Source organism: Chiloscyllium plagiosum, unplaced genomic scaffold (genome assembly GCF_037043375.1).
Source record: "Chiloscyllium plagiosum isolate Xiang-an unplaced genomic scaffold, Cpla_swu_hap1 HiC_scaffold_22, whole genome shotgun sequence".
NCBI classification, from domain to species: domain Eukaryota; kingdom Metazoa; phylum Chordata; class Chondrichthyes; order Orectolobiformes; family Hemiscylliidae; genus Chiloscyllium; species Chiloscyllium plagiosum.
In genome coordinates this window covers 33,232,507-33,257,386 of record NW_028270160.1, presented here as the reverse complement: position 1 = coordinate 33,257,386, position 24,880 = coordinate 33,232,507, and the positions used below count along the sequence as shown (strand labels likewise).

The following is a 24,880-nucleotide window of genomic DNA, read 5'->3' as shown; positions in this document are numbered from 1 at the left end:
AGAAGGAGAGAGAGAAGGGAAAGAAATGAGAGTGCATACTGGGGAGTCACTTTTTTGTATAAAACATCTGCCACTCCTCAGCCCACTGGCCCATCTGATCAAGATCCTATTGTAATCTGAGGCAACCTTCTCCGCTGTTCACTATACCTCCAACTTTGATGCCATCTGCATCTAACTATACCTCTTATATTCACATTCAAATCATTTCTATAAATGACAAAACGTAGCGGACCCAGCACCGATCCTGGTGGCGCTCCACTGGTCACATGCCTCCAGTCTGAAAAACAGCCCTCCACCACACCATCCTGTCTTCTACCTTTGAGCCAGTTCGGTATCCGAATGGCTAGTCCTCCCTGTATTCCATGAGCTCTAACCTTGCTAACCAGTTTCCCACGGGGAACCTTGTCGAATGCCTTACTAAAGTTCATATAGATCACATCTACAGCTCTGCCCTCAATCCTCTTTGTTACTTCTTCAAAAAACTCAATCAAGTTTGTGAGACATGATTCCTCATGCACAAAGCCATGTTGACTATCCCTAATCAGTCCTTGCCTTTCCAAATAAGTGTACATCCTGTCCCTCCGGATTCCCTCCAACAACTTGCCCACCACCGACGTCAGGCACACTGGTCGATAGTTCCCTGGCTTGTCCTTACCACCCTTCTTAACTATCAATTCTTTAGTTGTCCCTTGTTGCCTTCTAAAAAACCCTCCCAATCCACAGTTTTACAGTATTTCTGACCACTTCACAGGCCTTTTGTTTTAATCTTGTGCAATACTTAACTAACTTTCTTAGCCACTGTTAACTCTTCCTCAGGGACTTTGGTTTATATCATTGTTGCAATCTTTGCACAGCGCTTCAAAAACAAATACATTACCTATGTAAGGTTACACTTTTTAATTCATTTTCCCAACCCACCTCAGCCAAATTGTCCCCAACAATCTAGCTTCAGACTGAATCACCTAAATGCAAACCTTCAACATATAATGGTCACTGATTTCTAAAACTTTCATTTTCATTATACAATACCAAATTTAAACTATCTCGCTCACCAGTTTTCAACCTAGTTCTGCTATAACGTGGTAGTTCAGTTCTCGTGCAATCCCACATTGTAAGAAAATCTCATAATAGCAGCACCATTTCAACTAATAGGGCCGGAATCACATTATAACCAACACATGCTTTGAAACTTCACACCTTAGAGTGTCCCCAATTAGTCAATCGCCTTATAGCGAATCGGTGTTAATAAAACACACATTATAGCACAACAACCTGTACTGCTCTCGAAAACCGACCCTAATGCAATCCAGGAGCTCGTGCATAAAAACTCAGTGATGTGCAATTGTCAAAGTGACTATTAATTTTGCCGCAATTACTTTCCATAAAAGCTTCCCGACCATCAAGATTAAATTGACTGGCCTAAATTTTCTAAGCCTATACACTCAAAGAATCTTCAGCATTTACTGTTCTTCACTTCTCTGGTATTACCCCTGTAAAAGAAAACACTGAAATGTTTCCAATCCTTGCACAATTTCCACTTTCACTTCTTTGGGTGACCATGGTATGCAACTCATTTGTTCTGGTGACTTATCTTTGAGTGTAGCCAGTCAATCCAATACCGATTTATCATTTTTTTTAAAACAAAAGGATATCAAGTGATAATGTTTTGATCAGCATTATCCTCTGTTAAAAACAAACAACCAGTCATTTAATACCTCAGTCAAGCTTGCTGGTTCTTGACATTGTTCTCCTTTTAGGTTATTAATCAGTTCTACTTCATTTACCAGTCTTTTAATATTTATATGCCTATAGTAAACCTTAAGCATTCCTTTTTAGGTCATCTGCCAGTCTTCCCTCATTCCCTTGCTTGGCTTTCCATTCAACTGTTTCACTTCCCCTCTCAACCTTCTATAACGAGCCTAATCCTTAACTTACTACACCATCAGGTTCTTGTCCCACTGGATCTCCTCTGGGGCAGAGAAGACCTTTTCAAAAAGGATGGGTTTCACTTGAACTGGAATGGGACCAGAATCCTAGATACTGGAGGATGGTTCTTAGAAAATAACTGGTTAATTAAAAAAAGATAGACAAGAACAAGTCAGAGAAGGAAGCAAAGAATTAAACTGCATTATTTCAATACAAGGAGCCTTACGGGTAAGGCTGATTAACTCAGGGCATGTTTGGAAATATGGCATTTGGATGTCATAGCTATTAGGTATCAGGCTGAGGCTTGGACAGAACTGACAACTCAACATTCTAGGTTTCAAGATGTTATAGGAAGGCTAGAAAGGATATAAGAGACAAGAGCAGTACTGCTTTTGATTAAGGAAAACGTTACTACTGCAACTAGAGATGTTTCTAAAAAATTGTTTAGTGAAAATATCTGTTTAAGTTAAAATAAAAAAGGAATGAACACCTTGATGGGTTTGTATTAGAGGCCCCCACAACAGTCAGAGGGAAATTGAGGAACAAATATGTACAAAGATCTCAGATATATTCAAGAATAATATGGTTGTAAGAGTTGATGATTTTAATTTTCCAAGGATTGACTGGGACTACCATTGTGTTTAAGGTTTGGATGGTGAATAATTGGCAAAATGTGTTCAAAAAAAATTCTTATCAATATGTCAACTTTCCTACTAGAGAAAGAGCATAACATGACCTTCTCTGGGCTTACAGGACAGCACGAATGACTGAAGTGTTAGTTGAGGAACACTTTCTATCTTGTGATCATAATTCTATTAGTTTTAAAAATTATGCAAAAGGATAAGGCTTCCATAAAAGTTCAAGTTTTCAATTGTAAGTCAAATTTTAATGGTATGAGACAAAACCTTTCAAACGTTGATTGGAATAGATTGTTTGCAGGTTAAGCAAGAGACTTTCAAAAGTGTGATAATGAGAATTTGGAATCATTGTGTTCCTGTTAGAGTGTAAGGTAAATCTGGTAGGATTAAGGAACAATGGATAAAGAAAGATATTGAGGCTGAAGTCAAGGGAAAAAAAGAATCTTATTAGATACAGACAACAGAGCTAAACCAAGTATGTGGGAGGCATTCTTTGGCGGGGGGGGGGGGAGAAGAGAGGAGGAGGATATATAAATAACTTAGCAGATAAGGTTATGGATGAGCCAAAGAGATTCTACAAATACATTAAAAGAGAACAACTAGAGAGAGTGGGGCCCTTTAAAGATCGAAGAGGTCATCTCTGTGTTGAACCTCAGGAGATGGGAAGAGGTATGAAATGAAAATTTCGTATCAGTTTTTATCATGGAAAAAGAAATGGAGGCTACAAATTTTGATGTTTTCAAAAGAGCTCAATTACAGAACAGGTAGTGCTGGAGGTCTTAAGAAATATCAAAGTGGATAAATCTCCATAGTGTATCCCAGAATGTGGTGAAAACTCAGAGGAAATTGTGGCACCCCTTGCAGAAATATTTGTGTCATCTATAACCAGTTGACTGGCGAATGTCTAATCCCTTCATTTAGGAAGGGATATAGAGAGAAACCTGGGAACTACAGATTGGAGAATCTGACTTTGGTTGTTGGAGATGATGCTGGAAAAATTGGATTTGTAAGCATTTGAAGTCACATGGACTAGTTTGAGATAGTCAGCATGGTTTTGTACTAGGGAAATCATATCTCACAAGCTCTCTTCTTTAACCTAAGTATCTGTTATCAAAGTTCCACATGAATATCCTGCAACTGCAGCTCCAAATTTATTTTATACAATCAATACGGTCTTGTGTGCACAGTAAACCAAAACTAGACATTAATACATTGCTTCTTGCTCTGACGCCATCTCATAAGTTACTATATACTACTCAAGTCTCAAGTCTGTGCACCTTGATTTTCCCCTCCAAGTTTATGCCCTGGTCTGCACACCATTGTCAAGTTAATTTAAATCCTCCCAATTATCAGGAGCAAATCTCCCTGCAACACACCTGGCCCTTGCTTGGTTCATTAACTCATACATGGTGATCAACACGTTTACCATGGCATACTAATTATTCTATAGGTCAAACACAGTATGTTTACAATCTGTGAACAATTTGCTGCTCTCAACTTCAGACAAAAAGATAGTCACCCAATGCACAAAGAACTGAAAATAAACACAAACTAAACACAAAATTGAACATCCAAATATGTCTTCAGAGAATTATGTCACTGCATACACAGTTTCAAAAGAACTGCAATCAGTTTTGTTGTACCACTTAGGTTTCATAAGTAACTGAAACACAGCTTGAGAGATCTTGAATTGCTATTTCTTGATCAAGTATATCTTTACCTGTATCTTCAGTAGTCACCAATATGCCTTTCTTCAAAATATTCAGTAGAAAGGTTACAAGGAGGACTCTAGCTTATAATATTCCATTCCAGAATCATAGGCATCAATTGTACTAACTTCTAGTCCTTTGCTTAAAAGCAGGCAGACAGACAGACAGACACAAGGGAACGTGCTTATAAGGAGGAGGGCTTTAATAAATTATTTTTTAAAAACTGGTTGGCTGCTTTATAATTTAAAAAAAATTTAAGACAGAAATTTCTTGGCATCCTGCGATTCTAATATTGAAAAATGGAATGAACCGGCCTCTATTGCCTGGAAAGAGCAGTGACCTTATTTATCAAGATCACAGCACCCAATTGGCAAAGTCTTATATCATCTGAAAAGGACAACTTATGAAGAAAATGAGATTTCTGTGCTTTGGCTTTTTACAGTCAGCTGTAAATTTCTGCCATTCCAACTGTACAGAGCACTGTTTTATGTACATTAAATTTCATCACTGGACAAATAAAATTAAGAATTAACTGGAACAGACCATACAGAATACTGAAGTTTAAAATCTGGTCAAGAATATAGTATTGCTACTCTTTAGTATTTCTGAAAATTCTAGCTAAGTAACCAAGATGGTACCAGAGAATGGCAACTTTTGTACACTTTTCACTGTACTCATGTATGCCTAAACTTGAATATGGTGCAATAAAATCTAATTTGAAGGTGAATAAAGTTGTACAATTGAAAATTTGACATGTAAAATACACAGTTCCCAATAAGTATAATAACATGACCTTAAATACATTCTCATCTTCACCTTCGGAAAAATATTATATTTTCCTTAAAATTGAAGTAGTGCATTGACATAATTGAATGTACAAAAGGAACACAACACAGAACATCACTTTTACTTACACAAGACAATTGCTCGTAAAAAGCAAACATGACAAATGCACTATCAAAGGGTGAATAGAACAAAATAAAATGTACTTGCCAACTTATCTCAAGTATATGAGACAGCCTTCTGAATTTTGAAATTAGAAAAGGGGCAGTCATGGTGTAAGCATTTTGTAGCAAAAAATGCTATGGTTATAAGATTGTTCGTAAAGACACTAAGTGTTCCACAGAATGCCTCAAACAATGGATTCTATACAAACTTATTCAACTCAACATGGATTCATCAAGACTGAAAAGCCCCTTTGTGCAGTTCGGCAAATCACATGCTGTATTAATGTAAATTGAGAACACTTGAGCAAACAGAACATTCTGAAGAGAACACATGTACATAACCAAGATGATGCACATAAATTAGCATAATCAATTAAGTGGATACTATGAAATCTACAATCACAAAACTCTACATTATTTGTAATGTTTCTCTTGGGGCACAATTTCAAATTCAAGGTGCCCATCAGTTGTCGTCAATTGAAATTTTAGAAAAAAAAGCACACTACTGGGGCTTTGATAACACTGCGTGACTTGCAGTGTAACTAAATAGGCAGCTATCTATTAAAGATTATTGTCCTTTAAATTTAGCAAATTAATTTTCAACTTGGTAACATTAATTTCTATTTGGCAGCAGTTACACACTTCTCAATTCCTTGTCAGTTATCTTTGATTCACTGTAGTAAACAGTAACTCACCAAAACCCATTACAAGTCGGCATATTGTCAGAAAGCAATAGGTTTTTCCATACATGGCAACATTGTGAATCTTCAGATCATGTATTTCAGCATGGAACTTTATAAAATTAAAACCTACTTATCAGTGCAAGTTATTGTTTGATATAACTCATCATTAATTCACAATAGTAAACTTTGTCGGCTTAAGAACTTTTGTTTCACGTTCATGTAATCCTAGATTGGAATTCAGAATTAAAGCAGTTATGCAAATCAACAGACTTAAGAGACTGAATGTCCAATGCTATAGTTACTGACTGGATGTATACTGAGTAATAAAATTCATCCATTAAAATCAAGAAAAACGTGTCTTTCGTTTCAAATTCCTTACATTCTCTAGAGGATGCACTCAGAGGACATTTTACCACACTCTTTATAATTGGGTGCTTCCCTCTAGCCTCTTTCTTCCTCTTGATTCTTTTTAAATCAAATTGACAGTCACACTTGTTGTATCCTCTCACATATGAGCAGGTTGCCCTCTGAAGTTGCCACACGCTGTTCTCTTAGATACAACCATAATATTGTTATTTAACATGCTGCCACGGGTGCTTCTGTTAACTGGCAAACAAGCCATCTGAGTGCCAAATCTCAAGACACTTGACTCCACCTTCCCATGGACTACAGCCCCAACAAACATCAAACTATTGCTTCCAGAGCTGTCACTAACCTGTTGCCTCTGGTGATCCGAATCCCTCAGTAACACTTTCCACTTACTGGCTCTAACCATTTCCTCCACCATAGAACCCAAATCTTCCTACACCTCCATTCCCATCAGGATGGCTTTTTGTCCTTAAACGGATGCCCAGTCTTCATCAACCACCAACATCTTCCACTAGGCTTAATTTGATCTGGCATTGAACAACATCTCATTTAAGTCCACTGACATGCTCTAAATAAGAGCTATTCGTATGGGATGAAACTGTGCCTTTTTTTGTGTGGGATACCTGGAATTTTTTTTTTCCAGTCAGAAAATGCCTATTTTTCCTTTAGTATTAGAGCATTAGTACAGTTTTCTGCTTTCAGCCAAAGCTGGAAAAAAAAATCAACCTTGCTTCTAAATTTCACTTTCATCTGCCTTTTCTCTTTCCTTCCTTGATATCCCTGCCTATCCCCAGATATGTGGATCAAAACAAATGAGACCTCCAAGCTTACTGACTTGCACAGCTAGGTCAACTGCTCTCCTTTCATAAGGATTCCCACTCCCTCAGTGTGTTTCATCAATTCTGATTATAGAATTCCCACATTAGAGCTTCAGATGTGCCTTCATCAGCTAAGGATTCTGCCCAAGGGGGAATGTGTTAGTGGCAGCATCCCTACCTCTGAGCCATGAGGACTGGGTTCAAGTTCGACCTGCTTCAGAGGAGTGTTATTACATCTCTGAACAAGTTGATTAGAAAGAAAGGATTTCTCGCCAGTATCATTGACAAAACCCTTGGTTGTGTCTGACATGTCCTGCTCTTCTGTTCTCATCCATTTACCTCTGCCCTCAAGGTAAAGTTGCATTCCCTGTCTTTTTGCACCACCCTATCTGCAGATTAACCTCTGCCACTTGTGGCACTTCCAGCACAATTATTCCAAAGGCATTGCCCCCAAACACTTTCAGATCTACAAAGGAACTTCCTCCAATGGAAACTCCTAAATAATCCTCAACACCTTGCTCCCTTCCTGCAGCACCTCTCATGAAAAGCACAAAGCAACTGCCTTTAATTTCCCATTGCTTCAAGATTTAAAATCCAAACACTCACTCCAAGTGAAAGCGATTTAAATGCACTGCTTTCCACCTAGTACACTATATTCACTGTTCAGAATGTGGTCTTGTCTACAATGAAATGCCAGGTGCACTATGAATGATTGCTTTGCAGAACACAAGCTCGAGCCAGAGGTTCTAGTAACCTGCCATTTTTGTTCTACACCTTGTCCTTAAGACTCCTATTGCATTACCCTGAAGGTCAACAAAAATACAGAGAACACCACCTCATCTTTGAATGAGGCACTTTACAGCTATCCAGACTCAACATTGCCAACAAATTCAGATCGGAATCTCTCCAGTGGTTTTGTTTCATTTTCTGGTCATGCTTTTTATCTGCTGCTTTTGTTTTCAGCTGTCACCTAACTCACTACTCTACCATGCACACCTCACATTTTGGGCTTTAATCACCAACTCTTCTCATTTACGGTTTTCTGCCTTATTCTGTATTACAGTTGCATGTTCTTTTTTAAATCCTCCCCCAAATTTCACTTGTATAAAATCTATTCTACTCAAACCTTTCCGGTTCTAATGAAGGTCACTGATTTGGTGTTTTGTAGCAATGTCTCTCCACAATGGTAGCCAACCCATTGGCTACACTCAGCATTTTCTCTTTTTATTGTACTCAAGTGGCAGTCCTTGACCAGGTAATTAAGAGCTTTCGACGAATCTTAATGGAATAAGTAGAAATGGCCAAAATTCTTTAAGGCAGAGGGTTCAGAACATTTTGTCCTACTGCAAGCTATAAAAAAAAAATTTGTTTAGAAAATGTGTTGCATTGCATCCATGTTTAACACCAAAGTTAAACATTAGTGTTCTCACAATAGTTTAGTGGTCTGGAACCATCATTTGGTTCTACTAGACATTAAGTATACTTTAAGTATACTGTACCTCTGCGGATCAGCAAAGCTGCTTTGCACCCAATGGTTCGTCAGGTAGCAGGAAATCCATTAATTGCAATTTTACCATACATCACCATTTTACTATTCCAGAAGGCCAGGTGTTCAATTGGATATGAAATAAGTGTGTGGCTCATCATTATTAGCTTGTGTTTTTCTGCCCTCAGAAAGGAATGCTGATAAATAGCCAAATTTTGAATTACAGAAAGTTCTTGTACAAATGTTCATACGTTTCTTTGTCATTTGCTCCTATGTTGTGAAATTCACCTTGTTTACATTATGGGAAGACTCCATAACCTTAGAAACCATCAACACTGCAGCATTTCTGACTGCAACTGTCCAATAACGCAAGCAGACCATAAATTAGACAACCTCCATGACTATACACTCTCATGAACAATAAGAAACATCTTCAATGGGGAAATCTGGCTAGACCAGATTTTATTCCCATTGTCAATTGTCCTCAAGGTAGTGGGAGAGTTGCCTTTTTAAAACTGTTGTGGTTTAGTTACACCCACAGTGCAGTTAGGAAAGAATTCTAGGATGCTGATTCAGCGGTGATTATAGTCCTAATTCAGGGTGCTACATGGCTTGAAGGGAAACCTGCAAGTAGTGGTGCTCCCATGTTTGTTTTTCTTGCTCTTTTGGTGAGCAGTTTTACAGCACAAAACAATTCTACTCAGCTGTTCTAGTGTAAGCATAAATTTTGCAAACTGAAAAAAGGGCGAGGGAAAGAGACTTTTTTTTTTAAATTGTTTGCAGATGTTGCTGGCTAGGCCAACATTTATTGACCTAGCAATTGCAAAGGAATGAGGATTAGTATATTGTCAGGATAGTGTGTTGTTTGGTGAGGTACTGACAGTGGAAGTGCTCCCAATCAATCAATTTCAAACAGACATTGTCTTTCTTGGTGGTAGAGGTCACAGATTGGGAAGGTTTGAATTTTAAATGGTAACCTTTTTGAAGCAAAGTTTCCAAACAAAATTCAGTAAAATATTGCTTCAGTCCATTAATGACCTCAGTATTACAAATCTATCAATTCAAAGATATCTCTCTTGAATAACGTGAAGGTATGTGGCAAAATTAAAACTTTTTGAAGAACGTACTGTAAATTTCAGCTATAACAAACTAAAACAAGAATAGTCACTAAACAAAGGTGGGGAGGGGGGAAAAAGCATGGGCAAGGAAGAGAGGAAAAGGTGAAAAAGAGTTATTTTTTTTTAAATCCTAGATTGCTCAAGGATACTCTGCTTTAAAGAACTTTGATAAAATACTTGTTCAAAAAAAATTTGAAAACCTTGCTTCCTGCAGTCATGAAACCAATAATTTTTCAATTCAGGCCCAGTAGTTTATAAATTTAACACTCCCAATCTGTAATTTTCTGTCCATTAATTTCAAGCAGAATTTTTTTCTGTAACAAGAACTTAAAAACAATTATTCCAAACAAGGAAAACAATGATGGGTCGAGGTCTCTGCAAGACAAGATGGGATCTAAATAGGTTTGGCGAGGATGCTAACAATCAAGAACACAAGGACTGTACTTCCTGACTGCTGAAAGTCATCAAGTGTAATTCAGGTCCCATTCTCCTGTGCAGCTCTTGGGTTTACTGGGCCATGCACTACAGCCAAACCTGGCAACCATTACCCAAAATTAACTTCCAAAGCTGCTATTTAAATTCTCTGTACTCTTCGATTCTGTTACAATTGAGATGAGAGGAATGCACTGCACTGTTGCTTTAGTTACACTACTCCATAAGTTTCAATATGGAACAAAAATATATTTTATGCAAGGCAAGCCTCGTATATTTTTAGCAGTATTTAGATGTCTACTTACAATGCCAAGACATACAAATCTATAGGCAACTGCTGGAAAATGAAGTTGAAATAGCTAGTACTTGTTTTTGACCAATGCAGACTTGATAAACAAGTAGCCTCTTTCTGTGCTGTAGATCTCTCGGACTTCAAATCAAGAGATTGCCGATGAGGTGCTTTCTCTATATTAGATTGAGAATGAAAAGATTAGGGGCGGCACGGTGGCTCAGTGGTTAGCACTGCTGCTTCACAGCACCAGGGCTCCTGTTCGATTCCAGCCTCGGGCGATTCCTCCCACAGCCCAAAGATGTGCAGGTCAGGTGAATTGGCCATGCTAAATTGCGTGGTGTTAGGTGCATTAGTCAGTGGGAAATGGGTCTGGCTGGGTTATTCTTCAGAGGGTCGGTGTGGACTGGTTGGGCCGAAGGGCCTGTTTCCAAATGTAGGGAATCTTATCTAATCTAATCTAGCAACTAGGTTTCTTCAATATACACAAAATTATGTTATGATGAAAACAAAACAAAGATGCAGAATTGGTAAATGTATGTGCGATATGGAAATATAAATATTTATCCCGCTAAATAACCCAAAACACAAACAATTCAGCTATATGGAGGGTGGAAATGTGGAAGAAAACAAAAACTGATTCCTTTCTGTAATGAGTTACTCGGGGGGAAAAAAAAAACTTTCTGGCCAATAGTGGTTATTGTTCAAAATAAACAAAGTTCAGGCATAGAAAGTTTGAGGTCTGTCAATCTGGTGCGGTAAACGCGTGATGAGAGACATTCAGGCTGTCTCTGGTGCTCTGGCAGACAGTTTGCTCAGGAAATACCATATTGGGAAGTTCTTTCAGTCACACTTCTATAAAAACAACCTGGTTTCAACCTGGCCTCTCAAGAAATGATTCAAAAACAAGACAAACTGGGATTGCTTTCCCAGCTGAAAATCAATACAAATTCCAAATCAGAAAAATAATGTTTTAACAGAACAGAAAAAGTCAGCAGGTATTTTCCTTGAAGGAAGATAGAGCAATCAAGATTTTCACAAAATGCTTTGCTGAAAAAACTGAACTTTTCAAAAAGACAACCCAGGCACAATACTCAATTCTTCAAACTCAGATCAAAAACTACTCATATGAAGCATTTTCATGATAATCCATATACTGTGCAAATAGCGTTGTTTGATATAAATCCCAGCTCTGAAAAATCACTCACTTACAGAGCAATGAGGTTTAATACTGGTCAGAGATTTGTAATTTCTGACTTCTCCAATTTTTGGATGATACTTCCAACATTTCATGGTACAGAAAGCATATTTGATCAAAATGAACTCCACACAATAATGCACCAACTATCTTTCTGAAGGCAAGCAGGACCAATTGCAACAATTTTCCTTATAATATGAAGTTGAATTAGAATGGTCTACCCCAAAGCATTTTTTAAAAATTAAATCATCCCAAATGGTACAACTTACACAACAACACAAATATAAACACGTCAGCTCTCAGCCACCTAGTTTAAGATGTGAATATAAACTAGAATTTAACAGAGGCAGCAATTAATTTTTGTATCAGTCAAAAAAAAATTCTTAGATGAGACAACTTCGTAACTTAAGATTCATCACAAAAAACCCTGCAAGTATTGAAAGGCTGAATTCATGCATGAATTCATCAACAGTTTCTGCATATATTAGTCTGAATTTAATCCTCTCAGATTAAGAGTGTAGGAAATTTACTAAGTAAACTTGAAATCTTCCTGTAAATGTGAAAAATTTATCATTTAATACAATATAATATAAACTAAGCAAACTGATCTTCTTGCAAAAAGTAAATTGGAGAAAATGTACACACAATTATGTAACAAGATTGCCAATCACATTTCAAGCAAATTAAGTCACTTGAACTCAGAATAACTGAGCCATTTTTGAAAATATCTCAATACAGATTTGGATAACTGACCTCAAATAAGAGACATTGAAGCACTGGAAGGCTCAGAACATGCAAGGATGACAGGATTTATAAGAGGTTGCACTGCAGAAAAAAAAAGGAGAGTAGACACGATCTTAATCTCATCACCCTCTCCTGAAAGTGCTGACTCCTTCATTACATCATTTTGACCCTTTAAGATTCTCCTCTACCACTCACTTTAATCAAGCTATTGGTCATTAGATCTCATCAGCTATATGGTTCAGTAACTGACTATACCCTTTGTGCCTTACAATGCTAATGATGTTCTATAAAGACAGAGTTAAAAATCACACAACACCAGGTTATAGTCCAACAGGTTTAATTGGAAGCACACTAGCTTTCGGAGCGACGCTTCTTCATCAGGTGATAGTGGAGGGCTCGATCGTAACACAGAATTTATAGCAAAAATTTGCACTATGATGTAACTGAAATTATACATTGAAAAATTTATTGTTAGAATACAGTAATAGTTTCACTTCTTTCACGTGTAAATCACAAAACCTTTTGTTTTAAAAGTTGCATTCTCGGGTTAGCTGTTAACAATGGTGATAGCTAGACAATATGTTGAAGGTGTTGGCCCCCTGTGTTCTCTGTCTATGACCTGATGTTTAGATTGATTCTAATCTAAAAAGTGAGATAATGGAGTTCTACATAAATTTATGCAGTTTTTGAGCTTCGAGTTCTGCATGAATGCATGCAGTTTTTGAGCAAAGTGCAATGTAACTCTGCAAGTACAAATTCACCCCACAAAATATATGTGTGCATGTGGGTCTTTGTCTGTCTGTCTGGGGTGGGGGTTGTGAGTGTGAGAAAGAATGTGTGTGCGTGCGCGTGTGTGTGTGGTGAGTGCAGAGTGTCTTAAGTCTGTGAGGGGGTGCATGTGAGTGTGGGGGAAGTGTGTGTCTATAAGTGTGTGTGTATGTGGGTGTCCGTGCGTGAGTCTGTGTATACCTGTGTCCGTGTGTAGGTGTGTGTGTGTGCGTGTGTGTGTGCGTGTGTGTGTGTGCGTGTGTGCGTGTGTGCGTGTGTGTGTGTGTGTGTGTGTGTCCGCGCGTGTGTGCGTGCGCGCAATGGTGATCACCTGTATTGTGACATGAACCCAAGGTCCCAGTTGAGGCCCTCCCTATGGGTACCAAACTGAGCTATCAGCCTCTGCTCGGCCAAGTTCCTCTGCTGCTTGTCCCAAAGTCTACCTTGGAGGATGGTCACCCGAAGGTCCGAGGCTGAATGTCCTGGACCACTGAAGCGTTCCCCAACTGGGAGGGAACCCTCCTGTCCCAGGGGCTGAAAAATTACGCCATGTTCTTCATGACCTGCAACACATTATCAATGAGGATAAGCACCTCACCAAGACCTTCCCCACACCTCCACTACTTGCCTTTAAACAACTGCCAAACCTCAAACAGATCATTGTTCGTAGCAAACTGCCCGGCTCTCAGGACAAACTCCGGTCACGGTGGACGCTGCAAGACATGTCAGATTGTGGACATAGATACCACTATTAAGCGTGGGAACACCTCCCACCTTGTACATGGCAGGTACTCATGTGACTCAGCCAACGTTGTCTATCTTATACGTTGCAGGCAACGATGCCCGGAGGCATGGTACATTGGGGAAAACGAGCAAAGGCTACGGCAACGGATGAATGGGCACCGCACAACAATCAACGGACAGGAGGGTTCCCTCCCAATTGGGGAACACTTCAGTGGTCCAGGACATTCAGCCTCGGACCTTCGGGTGACCATCCTCCAAGGTGGACTTCGGGACAGGCAGTAGAGGCTGATAGCTCAGTTTGGTACCCATAGGGAGGATCTCAACCGGGACCTTGGGTTCATGTCACATTACAGGTGATCACCATTGCACTACACACACACACACATACACATACACATACACGATATTCCCTCACACACACACTCACATCCCGCACCCCAGACAGACACACACAGACAGACAAAGACCCACATGCACATATACTTTGTGGGGTGAATTTGTACTTGCAGAGTTACATTGCACTTTGCTCAAAAACTGCATACATTCATGTAGAACTCGAAGCTCAAAAACTGCATGAATTTATGTAAAACTCCATTATCTCACTTTTTAGATTAGAATCAATCTAAACATCAGGTCATAGACAGAGAACACAGGCGGCTAACACCTTCAACATATTGTCTAGCTATCACCATTGTTAACAGCTAACCCGAGAATGCAACTTTTAAAACAAAAGGTTTTGTGATTTACACATGAAAAAGTGAAACTATCACCGTATTCTAACAGACAATCAATCAATGTTTCAATGTATAATTTCAGTTACATCACACTGCAAATTTTTGCTATAAATTCTGTGTTACGATCGAACCTTCCACAATCACCTGGAGCGTTGCTCTGAAAGCTAGTGTGCTTCCAATTAAACCTGTTGGACTATAACCCGGTGTGTGATTTTTAACTTTGTACACCCGAGTCCAACACTGGCATCTCCAAATCATGATTATAAAGACAGGTTAGTCTTGGAAAATGATTAGGGCTGAAGGCAGTTGACTTCCTACTTTGAAACGCCCCAAGGGTGGACAGTGAATGTCTCTTTACTCATGATGCCCACATCCAGAAACACAAAAACCTTCATTCTACTTCTAAGTCACACATTGCCCTGACTTCAAATTATATCATCATTTGCCCACTATCACAATCCTGGAACTCCCTTCTCATCAGCACTTCAATAAAACACACTGAGGTAGTTTAAAGATAGTTCACCATCACCACAAGAGCGATCAGGATGAAAAGAAATGCTCTCAACAGTAACACCCAGAGCCCTTGAAAGAAGTTCAAACATTCTTCATTGCAATACAGCTGAATTTAGGTATGTGACAGAGTCTAACGCAGGATTTTAAACAACAGTTAACCCTGGACGTTGTAGATGGCTCGACTGGGTTACATCAGGAACAGTCAGAGAACCTTGCTAAATGGTGGACTAGCGCTACAGTTGGTCAGTTTCTGAATTAAAAGGAGGAAAGATGTTATTGTTTTTTGGGATTTGGGGTGAATGCGTAGGGATAGAAACAATTTCCAGAGCTTAAAGTCAGCCAGTTGTAACTATAGCCACAAATGGCAGAACAATTAAAACCAGGTACACTCAAGAGGCTACTGTTAAGTGTGCGCAAACACCTCACATGAAGGAGATCAGAGATTGGGAGTCAGAATGTCAAGCAGGCATTTCAAATGTCAAAATGTTGCTTGACTTAGAGCCAATGTATGTTCATAAGCAAAAGTCATGAGGATTTCTGCATATGAGCTGATACAAAGATGACATTATGCCATCTTAATGATGCAGTCAGAAGTTTATCTCAGGGTTAAATATTATCTTTAAAGATTGAAAAGACTTAATTTCTCTCAAATGTGACAGGGATGGAGTCAGTTGCCAGTAAATGGAGTTTGGAGAAGGTAATATAAGAGCAATGGCTTTAGTTTCCTACCAATACTTTGGTACAAATTACTTCTCTGTCAGTGCTGGCGACTGGAAAAGCTGTTGGATAAGTTAGCTATGATGTTTTGTAACGACGTCAGCCAGCTAGACCTCAGAATATGGGTTCACTGACTGGGGCCGTGAAGTTGGTCCAATCAGGGAGTCCAGCTGACACATAAAAAGAGTGAGCGTCTGTGACACTGACACATTAGTACTGCATCAGAGGCACCATAGTCAAGGACTGTCCTTGTGTAAATAAAGGGAGACCGGTCTCTGCGGAATGATTTCAAACAACAGTTGAGGAGCTGTGAAAGGTAGACTTGTGAGAGAAAACTGATGTGTGACATCCTCCAAATATGCATCAATGGCAGCATATAATGAGAAATAGTGGGGAGGACAAAGGATAGAATGTGGGGGACAACACAGATAATGGCAGGAGAGTGAAAGGAAGATTGCAAGGAATATTCGGCTGCAGATAAAAGAAAGAATGAGGGCATTCCATCTAACTTGACAGGCAGGGACTGGAGAGAATGGTGTGAGCAACCGCATCTAACTGGAGCACAAGAAAGGATCATTTACCAAAATTTGGACAGGGTATTAAACGTCAATCTTAGAGAGTGTGCAGCAGATCAAGGTGGATGCAGCAAAATTTCTTCTCTGAAGGGCAGCAATGAAGCAGGTGGATTTTGTACGGCATCTGTTCAACCTGCATGATTGCCAAAACTTGGTACTGAATTATTTTAGAAATAGATTTTAGTACAGCAGGTTGCTATTTCAAATAATTAAAAATGCACTGATGTGACTGTACAAATTGGGCCACTTCCAGCACGATCTTGCTCAGTTCACAATACTTCCACATTATGTCACCTGCAAATTTTGAAACTGCATCCTATATATCAAGCCTAAGTCATTATTAGATCAGGTGAAGCATTGAACCTGAATAACTGCATTATTGCCTTTTGGGTTTTTGGAATGTAAATCACTGAACATGGCTGTTTCTTGTCAGTGAGCCACCGCAATTCTACCACTGTCCTTTTATTTATTCAATGGGTTTCAACTTTGCTGAAGTGGCACATAACAGGCTGGCCAAACACCTTTTGAAAGTTCATGGGCATCACATCAATATCTATGCCAAACAAGTCAATTTAGATAAACATAATTTACCCTAGTTACAAAACCACCCAAACAGGCTCACTTTAGCTAATCCATATTTGTCCAAATGATTGTCATTCCTAAAAGGTTTCCCATTATCGAGGTAGAAGTGACTGGCCTGTTGGTAATGGGTTCATCCATCCAATTTTGAACAAGGCTGTAACATTGATAATTCACATGTATCCTTTTCACCACTGCCGTATCCAAGGAGAAATGAAAAAAAATGGCCATTTCCTCCACTATTAGCATCCTTACTTCTCATTATATCCTTGAATACCCAGTCTTCGTGAATTAAGGTTCAGTGCAGCAAATCTTTCTGATACTGACTCTATATCAATCCTTTCAATCTCTCAACCAGCCTATCCTCCATGCCCAAATTACCTTTGTGGTCATAAATTGACTGCATTTTGTTTTTTTACCCATCCACATGCTACCTATGTGTCAATACATGACTTTTATGTTGACTGCCAGTCATTTCTTTTGATCTCATTGCTGCACTTGTTTCACTTCATGTCTGAATTCCTTGCACTCAGTTACTCACATTTTCTTTCTCTCCCAAACAAGCTTGTGAAAACAGGTGCTGAAGATGATACAATTCTACTATTCTAGAGTCCAATGTAGTAATAATTTATTGAATACTGCGCACAAACTGGATAGCAGAAAAGATACATTCAGATCAAAATATCCATTAGGACTGTTACAAACCAAATCACTGATAATTTCAGATATTGAATAAATGTAATATCTTCACATTTCTCCCCAATGTTCTTAAAATTCTGCATGATACTCATTTGTGAATAGCTTATTTATTGGAAAACTACAAAAATATTAAACAAAATTTTAATTATGACCTACCAACACAAGCGTTGAGAAACAGCCAATCTGATCTTTTCATTCTGTTCTTTATTTGTTTGAGTCTTTTGAAGTCCACTTCCAACTCTTCTTTACTGCCTACTGCCCCAGGTGCCAACTCAATTCTTTGAAAGTCCATTTTCATCGCAGATTCACGTTTAGGTACAGGAGGAGATCTCCTTTGGCTATTGCCACCACCAACACTGCTCCTCCATCGAGCCCTATCCTGCTCATTTATCAATGATGAAGCTTCTTCTGGCTCTGTAAATTCAATTGCTTCCAAATTGTTAGGTCTAGGGTAGTCACAGACTACACACTTCCGAGACTTGGGACAGTTCTCGTATGTGCAAGCTGTGCACGTCCAATGCAATGCTTTTGTATTCAGTCTGTTCCTGTCATTATATTCTTCACATGGATCCTGAGAAGCCTGAACTGGTCTTGAAATACAACCAGATGACTGGGGGGATTCTGTAGGACTTCTAGTCCGACGTTGGGACAAACACTGAGTGCATCTTATTGCTCTTGGCCAATTCAGATATGTACACATGTGGCATGACCACTTGCTTGTACTTTCTGAATTGTAGGATGATTTAACCCTTGGTCTAGCACTAGAGTCTGGACAAATCAAAGGGCTGCTGCCACCCTCTATACTTGGGGTATCCCACACTTGATTCAAATCACTTGAGCTGCCCCTGGTTGGATCTTCAGTAATTATAGTGCCAGTAGGTCTTGGCGCACGACACATGGTACATTTGATTGCAGAGGGCCAGTTTTCATATGTGCAATATTCACAAGCCCACTTTATTCCATATTCAGTCATCGTTGCTCACACCAGTTTTCAATGCTGGATTGGAATCTGCAAAATAAAATTAACAAGTATGAAACACGGCAATTCTCTTAAAACCCATTTTGGCACCCAAATTTACTGAATGAGAGCACAGTAAAAAGTCTCTACATTACTTTGTGCGAAATGTTGGTTGATAACACCCTTTCAGTAAAAATGTATTTGAGTTTATCAGGTAACACTACATATTGTTGAGGCCCAGACAACTCTACAGTTTAGTCTTCCTGCTATCAACCTCCGCTCCAACCAAACTAACTCAATTTATGAGAACACATTACTGATTTAAAATATAAATTTATCACTGAACAAAATTAACGTAAGTCTGTACTAATGGTGAAGATAATCTTCAAAAAGTCTTCAGAAACCTTATGCCTTAAGAATTCATCATGAATAGAAGTTTGGATTAAACTTACAATTTCTGGATACACCATTTAACTAAGGTAGCTTTTAATCTTTCCTATCATAAATGATCTAAAGATTAATGAAAGTTGACAGAATCAAAACCCACAAAGATGCCTGGATTAAATCTGCCTACAATAGTGTGGAATTAAAGAGAGAAAAGAATGAAACTGACTTAAGTCGGGGAATCTTTTGTCTTATTCTTCCAATGGGTTAGGACAGTACTACAGCTATAAGTATGCAACTTCACCATATATTTCATTTCCATATCAAGATGGAAATTAATTAGTATCAAGTCAGCGTAGCCACAGCACATGTTTGATATCTCAAACTGGTAACTTGTTTACCAGAAAGAAATGATAATTTGCTCATTTGTGAAATCCTCACCAAAAAAGGCAACCTCTCCACAATGCTATACTAAATATCGACGACTACAGTTAAGACTGTATGCACGCTGGTAAAAGTTGCCTTTGGTTATACCCATCATGTTTCATTCTTCAATACAAGCTTTGAAAAGCAACTCGAGAACCCATTACAAAATACACTTGTCCGGAATCAGTCAGGACATCTATGCTTACTTCTGCAATAATTATGAAAACAAACCTCATATACATAGAGAAAAGCTACTTGGATACAAATATCAAATTTATGTACATGGCATTCTTTTGCACAATTTACATAAATCTTCTGTATTAAATAAATTACGTACATTATTTTCACCAATGCTGGTTTGAGAATTTGAAAATCACTTTTTAAAAATCTGGTTATCAATACAAAAGTAGAATGACTATTAAGCTATTTGGATTGCCATTAAAAACACAACAGCTTTACTGATGCCCTCTGAGGGAAGGAAACCCTGCCCACCTTACCTGGTCTGGCCTATAACGGATTCCAGTTCCATACCAATTCTTAACTGCCTGTTGAAATAGCCTAGAACATCACTCGGTTTAAGAAGAAGGTTCATTACTACCTTCTCAAGACAACTAGGGATGGGAAGATGCCAGCCGTTCCACTGATGCTCACATCCTGAGAATGAACAATTGGAAAAAAAAAAGAGAACTGGAAAATTTCTATTTAAAATGAAGAACCAAGAAAGTCCAACATTTCGAGACCTCCTATCAGTCTATGGTTGATCGGAACAGCAGTTTCAATTATTGCACTCATTTTATGAGCTGCTCATTCACCAGGGCCAAAACAAGTAAATAATCAATAATCATACTGCACGGAAGGAAGTTATTCAGCTGTGCACCTGTGCCAGTTCTATCAAAGAGCTATCCAATTACTCCATCTCCTCTTTTCCCCTTGGCTAAAGGATCTCTCCGTACTTTGAATTATGCATATAATCCTCTTTTGAATATTAATTAAACTCTGCTTTTACTATCCTTTCCAGAAGCCCATTGCAGATCACAACCAATACTTAAAAAGTGCTCTGTAAACAGAGGTCACTTCATAAGTTGGGTGAAATGGGGTCATGAACCTGAATTTTAAAAAGATACACTTGTCATATAAATGTCTATGGTATTCTCCATTTTTAAAAAATTCTGACAGACAATTAAAACGTACAATAGCGGAAATTAGTTGACCGGCACATTTTAGGAGTAAAGCGGCAAAACAGAATATCTGGCAAATCACTTTGTTCTGAAGAGTGGAGTAGCCGAGGTTTTATCACTGGACTCCCTCTTTCAAAATTGGAAAACTGACATCTCTAGTTCTGGGAAAAAAGTATGCACCCAAAACTATCCTATTTTTATATATAGGAACAGTGCTATAGTGAATTCACAATCTCAAATGTGTTAGAAACTTTCCTATTTTAAGAAATGTTTTAAGATCACACGAGACAACTTCTATTTATATAAACCCACAATACAGAGAGTTCTATGCTTCAGCATATCACTTTACACTAAGATCTGTGTATTGAGAGATGTTCATTAACATTTATGTTATTGCTTTGTTTGCATTCATACTATATTCTCACAATCAGGTTTCCCCTCATTCTACAATTGTACATACAATAGCACTGTTGCTCCTCACAATATGGAAACTACAGTAAACATGGTATCTGATGTAACCTAGCGTGCTGTCGAGAAAACTTTGACTGAGCTCCCACGTAGTGACCACGCAAAACAACTTAACTTCCAACTTCCCAAAAAAACATTGATATCTTCACAAGTACATTTTGATCAAAATAAATAAATTTTCAAATAGATTATATAAATTAAAGAAAGTAGCAAGTAGTGCATGACAGATATACTTGCTAGCTCTGTTTTCAACTGATCACTGTTTTATCATTTGAGAGAAGAAATAAAATGTAATTTGTAGATATTAGATTAGATTAGATTAGATTAGATTAGATTACAGTGTGGAAACAGGCCCTTCGGCCCAACAAGTCCACACCGACCCGCCAAAGCGAAACCCACCCATACCCCTACATTTACCCCTTACCTAACACTACGGGCAATTCAGTATGGCCAATTCACCTGACCCTGCACATCTTTGGACTGTGGGAGGAAACCGGAGCACCCGGAGGAAACCCATACTTATGTATTTCAAAAATCACACAATTATAGACTATGTTTTCTTTTGAATCCCATAAAACCGAGAAATCTAAAGCTATTTCTATCAAACTACAATGCAACAAGTTGTATGTTTACAAAATTCCTTCCATTTGGGAAAGAAAGCTGTTACAATGCACTTGATTTAAAACAGATTTACAAAGTTAGAAATTTACCTCCAAAGAAACTTTACTTCTGCTTTAGCTTTGTCAAGCAGCTTTCCATCAACTGTTTTAGAGGTAGTACTAACCAACCAGGTAAGACATTACTTTAAGTAGGCCACAACTCAGACAAAAATAACTCAAAAATGAGCTTTAACACAGTAAATCTTTCAGACACTTAACCAATTAATGCTGCAATAGCAACTATTGTTACAGAAAAGAATTACTTCACCAAAATACCACAAGTAGTTTCGAAACCCTATTTGTAAAGTGTTACATATTGGTGATGTTTCTTAAATATTACACCTTGCATGATTATCAAAGCACTATTGGAACTGGCAAGTCTCTTTACAAGCTAGCTTAAATCAAAATTTAACTTATAGTACATTAGACAACATTACATTTTAACTTGTATTTTGTAAGATTGCTCAAAATGAGGAAGATTTAAAATACCTCATGTCGAAGAAAACATACGCAGGGGAAAACAAACACAAACACAAACACAATGGAAAAATAACAACCAAAAATTTGATCATTTTGGAACCATGAAGGTAGATAGCAAAATTCAATCTCATTTCCACCCATATTCATAAACATGCAATATCCAGCAGTCACATACTGATCAGCAGGATTCAGGTTGTTCATTTTTCTTTTCATGGTCTAGGCATAAGGAAGATAACTATAAACAGCCATTACTCTAGTTAAACCAAATTAGTGGTAGTACTATCCTAAACAAAAAAGAATTCAATCTCACACTGAAACTTTTAATCCAATTTAATCACAATGCACAGAACACCAAGTACACAGAATCCATTATGGAATATTCAAATCAGCCCTTGTGTATGGAACTTTATGATACAACATACAAGTTCAAAATGTTTTGACTAAGCTGGACATCATCAATAATACTATAAACCTAGAAAACAGTACCACACTATTCTGTACAGTTTTCACTTCAGAAATCCTTGAAGACTAAAAACATGGCACTTCATTACTAAACAATATTTTAAGTAGTTTGCAATTAACTTTACCAGGAAAGTACAAGCTTCACAGTTTGATATCAAAGCAAAGCTCTCAGAAAGCAAAACCAAACACATGTATTAGCAAGAAGCTGAATATATTAATGAGTGGAAGGAAGGGACCAGTCGCAGTCTTTAGCAAGAATAAAATTACATCTGGTGGCGGCACAAGCTGGATGTCTTGGTTTAGTCAAGATTTTAAAAATATTGTAGTAAACATCAAAAGGAAGGTTCTAAGTGCCCAAACAGTCTATACCTGAACTGTGTGACTAAAATATTTGTTTATTGCCAAACTCAAATTATTGAAAAGCACAATGTGAGAATGTAGAATTTAAAACAGAATTATGTAATTTTTAAATAAAATAGTCATTCTGGAATAATTGAACTGCAACTCTGAATTTAGAGAAGAATTGGGAAAGCAAAAATCAATTGATAAATTATGATTTAAACATGTTAAAAAAAATTTATACATTTACTTAAACCCCCACCAATTCTGAATAAAAATTTCATGATAGACGGCAACTGTAAACAAGAATCAACAAACAGGCCTCAACAAAGATAGCACTCAAACAGGGAATGGTGGCCACGTTACAAAAAAAACTGCTACAAAATCACACAGTTAGAAATGTTTTACTTTTTGGCCATGGAGATTGCACCATAAAAATAAGGATTTCAACAATAAAGACGAAATGCAGTTTGATTTCTTGTTTGTACAGAGTTCTGTTTGCAAACATTAGTGCTGTTCATTCGAGGTAAATTAAGCGTCACAAACGTGGCACTGGGTCTGGATAAAATGCAATTGAAACAGAACCCCAGAAAAAGGGAAAGTTATGCCAAGTCAGGTACAGTGCGTATAATTTCTTGTACCGGAACATCAGTTTTAGCTTTAGAAAGCCACGATTAGTTTGAAAAAACATCCAGGCTGCTACAATAATAGCAAACTTCAGCTTCTAAACCAGATTTAAGAGAATACTAAATTTTCTTCATGCACCGTACGAAATAGAAACCCGAGTCATTTCGCCCCCCAAAACAAAACTTCACCATACCGGCTTCGCAGCTACTTCAGCTAAACTTTTGAAAACTCTACGTGCACCTTTACCTAATAAATAAGTTTTGCTAGGGTTAAAGCAAAGGTTGCACAACAGGACAAGAGAGCTGCACTTCCCCATCACATTGCCTTGAAAGAAAGGAGGCAGGTTTGTCTTAACGCTAACTTCACACTTCCAAAGGAGCGGACTTGTATTGATCCGAGACGGGCTGTGTCCTTCCTTGCCACTTCGCGCAGAATAAATTCAACAGTACGGTTAGAGCTGCGGTATCTTTTTTTCGTGACTGACGACCAGCAATTACCTAAATCCAGATCTCAGGCACCGGCCTGACATTCAGCTGCGCTGGGGCTGCACCTCCATTCCACCGCCGCCGTCGTTGCCCCATCTCGTTTACGATTAGTGTTAGAGGGACTGCATACAACAAACAGACCTTCTCCTCTACCGCCGTTCCAGTCGATCTCACTTCTTTTTCCCCCCCCCTTCCCCCGCAGCCCCCCCACCCCCAACCCCAACCCCTACCCCTCCGCTCTTTGCCTTACATGGTGGCCGGGTCAAATCAGAAGAAATCCCACCTTCCCCCTCCCCCTCTATCCGGCTCACTCCCGCCGCACCTCACCCCGTCCAACCGGCAACCTCCAGCTTCCACCCGTCTCCCCACCCTCCCCCCCTCCCCAAGCCTCTTCTCTTTTTTGCTCTTTATGACATTTTTTTTTCCCCCTTTCTTTTCTCAGGCTTCTCCGTTCGACTCTAATGGCGACGGCAAAGACAACATCGGACAAAGTTTGCTGGGATATTTAAAACGTCACTCCGCAACTCGCGCCAGCTTGCTGCCTTCATTGGCCGCCGCTCGGGCTCAGGCGTCGGACCAATCATAGCCGCCGTCCTTGATGTTTTGGAACCGACGTCACCCCGGGTAACCGGGCTGTGACGTCATCGCGTCAACAGAACGCTAGGGGCGGGGCTATTAGAACGTCACGTAAACCAACACCGCGCTGCTCTTTGATTAGCCGACGATTA

General features: G+C 38.7%; 1 protein-coding gene across 3 annotated transcripts in view; it reads right to left on the bottom strand.

Moving 5' to 3' along the window:
• Positions 1-24,326, bottom strand: part of LOC122561150 (ubiquitin thioesterase ZRANB1) — a 59,623-nt gene extending 35,297 nt beyond the window's left edge. For 2 of the 3 annotated variants that reach the window (XM_087998935.1, XM_087998936.1), the window contains exons 1-2: positions 24,165-24,326; positions 17,843-18,695 (exon numbers count right to left, since the gene is read on the bottom strand). In XM_087998935.1, coding sequence (XP_087855061.1) covers positions 17,843-18,659 — 817 coding nt within the window. In that variant the 5' untranslated portion in view covers positions 18,660-18,695; positions 24,165-24,326. The remainder of the gene's footprint in view (positions 1-17,842; positions 18,696-24,164) is intronic. The other variant, XM_087998934.1, reaches the window with a different exon arrangement.
• Between the last annotated feature and the right edge of the window lie 554 nt (positions 24,327-24,880).